At 50.4% G+C, this 10,620-nt stretch overlaps 1 protein-coding gene across 1 annotated transcript; it reads right to left on the reverse strand.

The window, feature by feature from the left end:
- Nucleotides 1-5,866: 5,866 nt before the first annotated feature.
- Nucleotides 5,867-7,085, reverse strand: LOC119099161 (potassium voltage-gated channel protein Shal-like). The gene has a single exon (XM_037222267.1). The coding sequence runs from the start codon at nt 7,057-7,059 to the stop codon at nt 5,941-5,943; it is 1,119 nt and encodes a 372-aa protein (XP_037078162.1). The 5' UTR covers nt 7,060-7,085; the 3' UTR covers nt 5,867-5,940.
- Nucleotides 7,086-10,620: the final 3,535 nt, after the last annotated feature.

A 10,620-nucleotide genomic window follows, 5' to 3' on the forward strand; every position in this document is an offset into this window, starting at 1 on the left:
GAAGGCCGGACCGTCAAAAGTCGATCGGAGGGCCTCTTGCACTGATCTTGCACGGAGACCCTCTGGGACAGTGCGGGTCTCTACATTAGTCACCTGACTAAAACCATCAATACCAAACAGTCGGCTTTACACCGGTCTGGACCCTGGAGCCCCTTTCTTAGGTAGGGGTATGCCGGGCTCGCAAATGTTAATCAGAAGCCTCCTTCATTGGTCGAGCCTCTAAAACAAAGAGGGGTCTCTGTGGTGATCAGAGGCTCACATGCGTAACAGGGGACCTCATGCCGGCAATGGGTCCCATGTTTGCCAGGGACACATTTGCTGAACAGGTGCAGGAACGGGACCCGGAAAGTCAGAAGGTCTCTTGCGTTGGTCAGGACTCTCTTGAGGATGAAACGAGACATAAAAAATGACTATGCAAGGGCTCGCACTCACAATGAGACAGTCACCTGCGTCAGTCAGAAGTCCCAGCATCGAACGAGAACCCCTCTGCACCGTTCCCGCCGCGGGCCGATAAGTCGCGGTGTCAGTGTCATTGGTGTCGCGGTGACATTTATTGGACTCCCGGTGCCGGCCAAGGATCCTTTTGCGTCAGTGACAGCCTTGCGTCGATCTTGTGCCAGATGCCTTGGTCAGAATGTCCACCGCATCAGGAACGGGACCGGTGTCACGGGACTGGACGGATCCCTCTGCGGGCCTCCGGATCGGCCAGGCCGCCCCGGTCCCCTTATCGCCAGAAAAACAGCTGCTAGATATCCTGGGCGGAAATGGATAAGTCATTCAGCTACTCGACAGAAATTTTCACCTGCGCTATAGCGAGGTTGATTTTCGGAACGGAATTAATAGTTGAAGCAACACAGGCAATCGTGATTACTCGATTGCGTCACGACTCTGGGATAATGTGTCAATCTGTCCAAAATATCAACACAAAAACTGCACAGGTGTCAGCTATGGTCCGGAATGCCTTGTGCATCAGCTATGGCCCGGAATGCCTTGTGCATCCATACAGATTTATTTCATAAAGCTTTCGAAACTACCAGTTTCCCATACTTGGACGTTTTCGCCACCCGCTGATGCCTGCCGAGTGTTAGCTGCAGGGCTGACACCGCTAAGCTCATAGAAACTGCATCACCGAGCGTTGGCGTCCTTTTTTCTTAGGCATGCTAAAAGCGCACATGCTTAAACTGGTATATACCTTTTTTGCCAATTTTTTTAAACGGCTGCTGATCTTCTTCAGGGGAGCAAGAGTTGAACATATACATGCAAATCTTGGACCCGAGAAAGTCGGGCAACGCCTCTGACTTCAATCGTTTTATCGAAAGGGCCGAATGAACCATTGTAAACTGCCAGGCACCCGCAGATTATTTCATAAAAATTGCAGTCAATAGATACATGGCTTATGTCCCTGCAGCTGCCAACATATATTGAACAATATATTTGCATAGAATACTATTCAAAAAGCAAAATGTACATAATATGAATATGTATTGCACGCAGCCGGGTCAATCAACAACAGTTGGGCTATTCTCAGACCCTCGTCACCTTATATGGTACCACACACCGCGCAAGACACATACCTATTGAGAGGAAAGTCAAGTTTGTTGAATCACGTGTCGAATCCTAATTTTGAAACGACCCTTTGAGGCATTCTATGGACCTTGAGCGATAGTTTTCTCGCCGGGCTGCTGCACTGCGCAATACATATATCGTCTCTTTCGATGTATGTTTTCACGCAAGACAGGTTCAGATAGCGTGACTGCCGCGTGTCTCAGAGCACGCGCCCGCGATCGTGCATTAGCGCAGAGCGTAGCGCGGCAGGCTTCCCAGTGATCAGAACGCTGCGCAGCAGGCAGAGATCAAAGTAAGAGATGAACTCATGTACGGACAGCCAGCCCGGTTGATTGATCGCACACAATGAATTGATCATGATCACATCGATATGTCATGATTTTTTGTCGACCTGAGATGAGTCTGGCAGTGAAGTCGAGGACATTCTGCAGTCTTGATATATTTGAACGTCTCGCACTATAAAACGCTTGGCACAATGACTTTATGGGGAAAAACTAGGCCATTGACTATCCCAGGTAATGCTGTTGAAGGAAGTGCATGCTTAGCATTTAGGACGCCTGTTAACCTTCACCCTGACAGGGGGTCGATGCGACTCCCTCTCCCGAAAGTGTTGTGAGGATACCTCTCCGGTATGTTGTGCAATCGCGCCCAAATTTTCGGTAGCCTATGGGGCATCTATTGCACGCGATTTGACACCAAAAACTTGTTCATTATTTTTATCGCTCCGGAGCAGCGGCGGTTTTTGAGGAACAATGCGAGCTACGGCCGGAGTGGGCGGGCGGGCGGCAACCGACGACGCCGCGGAACGCGCGCAGCGGCCGACATGGTTACATTAACAGAGCCATATATCGCAAATGTGTGCTTAAAACTCAACAAAGATATACCATTATGCTCTGAATTGAACAAGTAACACGACCGCCCAGGTTTCATGCCGCCACAAGCCATATTCTCGTCTGTATGATGTTGTAAAATTGAAAAAGTGCGATTTTCTGGGGATTTGACCTGTGACCAGACATGATAAGGTCCATTACTGACCCAACAACGTACAAATTGGTCATCTTCGCGAGATCTTGTTGAGAACAATCTACGGGCGTTTTGCTCTGAACGCTATCTTTACTAGTTTGGAAACGCCGGGGGAAAGCATCGACCCCCTTCAGTTCGCGATATGGAGAGCGGCGAACCAGGGCCAGGATTAAGATGGCAAGTCATTTGTTCCCCACCTGACCTATGTGATAGCCATGCGACGGAGATGGTCCATCACGATTGCGAGATTTCGGAGTTTTGAACACTGTAACACCTGATCCGTGAATACCATGAACGGATACTCTCGAAATTTGTTAAGCTGTCGGCGGTCGCCACACATTTCGGTTTTGGCTACATTCACCATTATCTCATGCCGCAGGAACCACATGCACGTTACGTCCAGCACTGACTGCGGTGACCGCTGCATCTCCGCTAATCTGACCAGAGGGTCTGGAACGAGCAGCTGCGCGTCGTCAGCGTAGCGGGCTAATATGACGCCGAATCCGTTTGCGTGTCATGGGATGAAACACGCGATATCTTTGCTGAAGATGTTGCATATCAATGGCCAGTAACAGCATGAAGAACACATCTGAATCTGGCATTTTGAATTTTCATTTGCATTTGAGCATCTGATCTGGCATGCCTTTTCAGCCATTTAACAGATTTTTAATAAATATATTTGTGCCATCATTTGTTATGACAAAACTAGGCACATTTTAGTACAGAGGTGCTTTAGGATATGCATTCTGCGACAAACTCGACGACAAACGCACGTGCAATTTCACGTGCACGCATGCACATGAATGTGAAACGCAAAAGACATGACACGTAATTGTTGTTACTCCTGGCATGCTGAAGGAAGAACCTTCCAATTCTTGTAACCAATCTTGAAATCGATGTGAAAAGTATTAATATCATGAGTGCTGTGGTTCCAAACCTATCCAATAAGAGCATTAGGCAGGCCCATGAAGGCATCTCATCCCACGCGTTCAAGCGTCCATTGCTGACCATAGCGGTTGCAGCACAGCGGGAACCTGCTTGTATGACGTCACAGTTATCAGGGAAAATGCATGAAAATGCAACAACTCACAAATGCCACCAAATTCTGCTGCTGTATAGCGTGCACGGCAATGGCGTTGAATCGTGTTCGTAATATTGGCACGCGAGCTTCAGGACACCAAGATGGATCACTGGTGAGTCTCAACCCCAGAAACGAAGTAAGCGCTTGCAAGGCGCGGTGTGTTAATTGGTGGATAGAATGAAACAAAAAGGTTAGCCATAGTTTCATTCGTCTGATTATCTATCCGTCTTTTTGTACAGATGTAACGCCTTGCTGAAAACCCACGTCACACCTTTTAACACTGACATGAACTCCACCTTAACTTAAGCCTTGTTGTTCAGAGATTTTTTGGTGATTTTGGGGTCATCTTGCGTTGCCTGTGACGTCATCATCCAAATAAAAGCTGTCAACTCTGCAAGTCCCGTACGAAGAGGTCAGGGCTGTCAACCGCCGTTTACATTTATCCGATAACGGTTAGAGCTGAAGAAATGGGTGGTCGCTTTTACCCCTCTGATAGCCGTGGCTACCGAAATACACGGGGCGGCATCGGGTTAAATGTGACATTTCCTTTACCTGCGTCTTACGTGCTTTTATTACTAGCCGCGCCTGCCTTTTCGCCAGGCAAGAAAATACACATACCCATCCTATATTTTACTTAAAATATGCCAATGCGCAATTCAGGTAATTATAATTCTATGCCATTTTTCAACACTGCATTGAATTTAAGGTATGTTGTGCATTACATTGCTCGTGTATTTGAGTCCTAAAGAAGATGCGAACCGATATATATTGAATATTTTTCGGCCTGAGTTTTGTAACATGAGCGTGGACTTATTGGAATATTCTTATTGGACATAGACTCACCTACCTAACGTGCAAGTCAACCAGAAAGCGACATCGGATAGCTTGCGTAGGGGTATATGAGATACATGTCACTGAACATCAGCGAAGCTGACCTTTGTGGTGAATTAAGCCCGTCGAATGTGATAAGAATAGAGCAATATTCCATCTTCCATCTTCGTAGCCATCACTTGCATCGGTGCAAACTATGCTTTGGCGGGTATCACGGCTGTCAAATCAGCTTCCAGTAGTTACCACGAATCTGTCATTGGCGTATTGGAAAGTTCTTGCTACTTGTCACGTTAACATGTGGATATTTTTCAATATTCTCCACCCCTGTGGCGCGGCAGTTTTGTGTTGTTTATGACATACTGAATCACAGGGCAATGACAGCCCATCACTGGGCGTGAACGCAAACATGCCAAGACTGAAATCGGGTCATGCGGATCAAGCCCATTTAGGTGCAGTCCCCTACCCCATGATCTGAGCAACGAAGCATGATTTGGCAGCAAGCAAGCAACGCTAGATAGTATTTGTCACACTGAATCAATGATTCATTAAAGTGACCTAAGGCAGGTCAGACTAGGTCACGGCAGATGAAAAGTTAGTCGCATGAATATTTCTCCGTTTGCTTTGATCCGGCCCGACCCGTTATGGCCTGACCTACCTGCATTTTGTTGAATTACCTCAGCATAAATTATGGTAAAACGGCGAATCAATGTAGGAAATCATTCGGGGCACTTATAATACAATCAGCGCACAAAGTCGGTTGCCTGAGCAGGACACGCAACCGAAACGATATCGATTAGTAGATCACCACACATCACCTGCGGCAAGCAGGATTTTTAATTGTCACAGAACATGTGAATATATTGACAGCGTAACTTCAAGAATGTCCTCATTCTGCGTTTAGCTATTCAGAAGCTGTTCAATAAGTTATCAAGATTCAGACTGCTATTCCAGAAAATCCTCTAAGGTCTCTCGTCCAAAGACGGTCGATGGCAATATCCTCCTGCGGTGTTTACCCAGCCTGTCATGGCTGCCTAACGCCATCTATGCATGGCAAGTCTTTAAACTCTACTCTTAGTACAGGTTCTCAGTTCTCAAAATGATGCCAGGTGTGAAATAAGCACGCACGCTTGGCATAGACACGCACTTATACCACACAGGCCGCACATACACCTAGGACGTGCTCATACGCACGGTACACGCATGTACGTGTTCACAAACACATGCAAGTACGTACTCGCGCAGGTGCCGAAGCACGCACCTACATTTACACCCGTCAACAGGTGCGTTCACCAACGTACGTGCGCGCGCACAACCTTCCCATCACCCAGGCCTCAGTGACGCATCAGCTTCAATTGCACACACATTTCCACGCGCCTGTTACCGCCCAAATGAAGATGAGCGACGGTAATAGGCCAAGGACGGCGCCGATGCCAGCGTACTCACCCGAGCGTTGTCATGGTGACGATGGTGTACCAGAAGGAGGCCGGTATCGAGGTGAAGGTCGACCTCGGTTCTTTCTTCTCAGCGTAGAACATGACCGTGGCAAAAATGATGATGGCCATGGCCAGGGAGAAGACGAGGAAACCCAGCTCCTTGGCGCAAGACTTCAGGGTATATCCCAGGATACGCAGGCCCTGCGAATGACGCGAGAACTTGAAGATCCTACACACGCGGAACACGCGGAGCGTGACGAAGGCGCCCGAGACGTCGTCGTTGTCCGTGATGCCGAGGCCGATGTAGTACGGCAGGATGGCCACCACGTCGATGATGCTCATAACGCTGCGCACGAACTTGCAGCGGTCGGGCGCCGCGTACAGTCGCAGGAGGTACTCAGCGGTGAAGATCATCACGCACGCCGTGTCCAGGCAGAAGAACACCACCTCGTACCGTTCGCCGCACGGCAGCGTCTCGGCCTTGCCCGGCAGCTGTCCGCACGACATCGTCTCCACTACGTTTGCCAGTACCGAGACGGCAATGAAGAAGCCGGTGACGTAGTAGAAGACCAGCGCCGCCGTCGACGTGTGCGGGTTCTCGAAGGCGCGCCACATCTTCTCCCGCAGGTTGGTCAGCTTAGCGAGGTTGCCCTCGCCGTTCTCGGACATCTTGTCGTCCAGCAGACGCTCGGCATTCTCGCGTTTGCGGTCGCGGTAGTCTTCATAGCAGCAGTCGCCGATCACGTCCGGGATGATACCGAAGAACGAGAGCTCTTCGTCATAGCTCGTCAGGCACTCGTGCTTCGGATAGTGCAGCTTGCCAGTGCGGTAGTAGTTGAGGATGTGCCGGAAGATATCCGGGTCCCGGTCGAAAAAGTATTCCCGCGTCTCCTCCTCGTAGAAAAAGTCGCGCTCGTTGGAGCCGAGCAGCGAGTCGGGGTACTTCTCCACCGTGTTACGCCAGGTCTCAAAGCGGCGGCCCGACACGTTGATGATGAGCTTCTCGTCATCGGCGCGGCGCCGGTCACGCGGCACAGGCGGCGCCGGCAGCGGCTGGTTGGCGATCGGCACCCAGCCGATAGCCGCGGCGCGCGCGAACGGCAGCCACGCCGCCACGGACGCCATGAGGCCGATCGGTAACGCCGCTCACATAACCAGCACGCACCGGCGCCCCCGCCGTCGGCCTCCGCACTGGGCGCCGGCGCCGGCGGCGGCGGCGTCGGCGCTGCGCGGCGCACGCGGCCATGTTCGCAGGACGCCCGCCGGTCCCGTCGATTGATTGGGAGCCGCGCAGTGCCAGAAGTCGCCTGTTTCCAGAGTTGCCATGGCGACACAGACACAGACACGGCGGATTGTGCTCCGCGGGAGTTCGGATGCGGTCGTTTAACCAGGCTTAGAGCCATGGCCCTGTAAGGGCAAGAGCAAGGGTGGTCGTCTGGCATTGCCACTCCACACAGGTGCCCTAACCGCTGGGATTCGGCATGCTGCTTTCGGATTAGAAAGAGGTGCGATGAGAAGGGAATAAAGAGTGAGAGAGAGGGAGAGGGGAAGAGAGAAAGAGAGAGAGTGAGAGAGAGAGAGAGAAAGAGAGAGAGAGAGAGAGAGAGAGGGAGAGAGAGAGAAATAATGAGGAAGGGCGAAGGGAATGAGAGGGGAAGAGGGAGTGAGCAAGACGGCAAGACTTACGGTGCGGAATAAGAAGCCTCCCGTTTAGCTGCCCTCGCTCGTTAGTGGGTGCAGGTCAGCCTTGCTCATCGCTGTGTCGGCGGCCACAGGTGCTTGGCCCAGCTGGCCGACCTGTAATTTCGTGCGGTAGGCATTCGCCATCTAAGTGATACCGTTAGCACAGCTGGCGTCTGCACCTGGTGAACACCCCAGCCGGCGCCTGTGTACCAAAGAATAACTCGCGTAACTTTAGTATGCGCTGCCCTGCGTTTGAGATGTCATTGGCTTTATGACATGAAATTCCAACACATACACTGGCAAAGCTATCGGCATGCTGTTTAGATAGGAACGTACAGCGCATCAATCATCTGTATGTGAGCTCGGGGCACCGCCGGATTTAGCGCATTTCCAAAAGCGGTGGAGTAAACGGGACGCTATGCACGTCATTGCAAGCCTTTTCGTCCAACTTCCATCTTGCACATCGTTTGTTTCACGCACGTGACCGATCGCGGTTGCCTCAGCGGGCTACACATCGGAGCCAGAGACGAGGATCGCTCCCGTGGGGGCGATGCTGATTTGCCCTTGTCGTGGCAGCGCAGCGCGAGGACTAAAATAGGCACGGCAGGAGCCCACGGACACAGTCAACGACCGTTTGCAAAGAGTGTCTTGCATGGGATATCATGATACCAGGACAGTGAAACGGTTGGTGCAACGCAGGAGGTTTGAGCCTGAGGCTCACATTTGATCTGACCAACGTCCCCTCAGCGAGGCAACTGAGGAGCCAAGCTGATCAAAATGCCTACACTCTACCGGTCAAGCCCGGCGTCGTCACAGGTTTGACAACACGAGGTTTGGACGTGGAAGGCGCATCAATGACAGATGCTCAGCAACATAGGGAATGAATACAAGTACTCGGCGAATTGATGACGCCGCATTGTTGTGGATCTCACATTGAGGATGCTGCTTTTTTGGTCGGATTATTTCTGTCAGCGATCTAGCAGAGTCAAAGGCTTTATACTGACATGCCAAACAGCCAGTATATTCAAAGTCAGCTACGGGGTTACAAAAAGCAACTGATGTGAAGCAAATCCTTGCCAATTTTTTAAGCCCAGTTACGTCACTCCGGTGCCAAAACTTTGACTACCGTTCTGCATTTTGCATGCCAATTGCTATTACATTTAGGGGTTGTATATAACTCCTCTTACAAAAGTCCTAAGACACTTGAAGTCGGTAAAAACGTCATGATTTAGGTAGTTGTACATGCATGGCTATCTCTTTCCATTCCTCGGGGCACTTTTGGTCCCACAAAAACAAGGTCCATTGGTTTGTGGCATTGCGCTGGAGTTTTACCATAGTGGTGTTTCATACCACCTTTGGTGCAAGACGCCTACACCGGAATTACAGGCCATTGAAAACGAACGCGGTCCCTTGGGTGCGCCCTGTTATGCTGAAGCCGGATTTCCAACAACGCTACGTCGAAGGGTAAATGATAGCGTTTTAAAACGCGGACGCAGTTTGATACGGAACAGAACGGAACAGGACGCATTGCTGCCATCCGTGATCATTATCTCCGGCTCGTTTCATCAGTGCGTTGTAGGTTTGTAGGTTGTAGGTAGGTTGCCACTTGATGGGCTTAAAGCAGCCATGATGTTGTATTTTTCCAGAAACAAGCAAATTTCACTCCGAAATCCGTTTGTTGAAACGTTGACATACCAGACAGCCATATTTATGATTAACGTGCAAAGTATTTGTTACCATAAGCAGTTGGCGAAAGCAGTACGCGTTACCTGCCAGTAATCTATTATGTCATAGATATTCCGAGGTTCCTTACTGTACATAGTAGTAAAACTAACTGCTCCAACCGCGACTGCGCTAGCGGCTCATATGCCGCAGAGTGGTGCGGCCGCGGCCCGTTCCACGAGGTCAAGTGATGCACCCGGGGCGATGACCTGACCGGCCGGCCAGAGAACGGCAAACAAATATGCAAAATCGACCCGCTTGTCACCAACGAAAATGGGTTTTATCGATTTCAATAATCAGCGGCTAAGTCACCCACATGGTAGGTCGTGACAATTGGAACCGATGCAATTGTTTGGCAACAATTTCTTTTTAAGTCATACTCAGCCCGCACTACCTCTTATACAGCTGTCACACTAATTACGTAGTAATCAAATACGTTGACAATCCGAGTTATTCTAGAGAATAGGTACGTATTCCCTTCATTAAAATCACCTGCGATCATCGATGCTCTGCTCCTACCCCACGTGCGCCATTTCATCCAGGTGTATGGCAACGCACCTTGTTCAAACATCTCGAAACTTCAGTAGATCCTGAAATTCACTGCAAGAGCAATATGAGGTGGACGAAAATGTGATAACATATCGGATATGCTTATTGAATTAGGCTGGCTGCTCTCGCGTTAGTTGGTGTGCATTTTTACCGCACTACTGTCTGTCACTACTGTCTAATGCACGGCGTTGTAACCAATGGGAAGGCCTGTGGTGTTGCACTCTGCACTGGTGCACAATAGTGGGAGTGTGGTGCGAGACGCGCAGGAGTTTCATTATCTGCACCAGCCTCGTGTGCTGAACTGATCGGGGAGGGAGGCAACAATATATGCGCCGCGTGGTGTGGCAGCGCAGCGACAATGTCATCACTGCGGCTCTGCCAAATGTATGTACCGCGTGGTGTGGCAGTGCAGCGACAATGTCATCACTGCGGCTCTGTCCAATATATGTGCCGCGCGGTGTGGCAGTACAGCGACAGTGTCATCGCTGCGGGCCTGCCCACCGTCTCAAAGCGACATTGCAAAACTAGGATTCGCTGCATAATTGCGCTAATGTGATTGTGGACTCAGGACGGGTGTGTTGTGTGTAGTGTAGGTGGGACGGGTGGGGAGGGAGGAGGGGGGGTTGGCACTGATTTTATTGGCATGCGACCTGTGCTTTCACATAAATTGACAAGGGTCCGAGTTACAGAGCCCAGCTAGTGTTGATTGCTCCGACTGTGTGCAGTACAATA

This window comes from Pollicipes pollicipes, unplaced genomic scaffold, assembly GCF_011947565.3.
Source record: "Pollicipes pollicipes isolate AB1234 unplaced genomic scaffold, Ppol_2.1 Scaffold_4740;HRSCAF=5597_pilon_pilon_pilon, whole genome shotgun sequence".
Classification (NCBI taxonomy): Eukaryota; Metazoa; Arthropoda; class Thecostraca; order Pollicipedomorpha; family Pollicipedidae; genus Pollicipes; species Pollicipes pollicipes.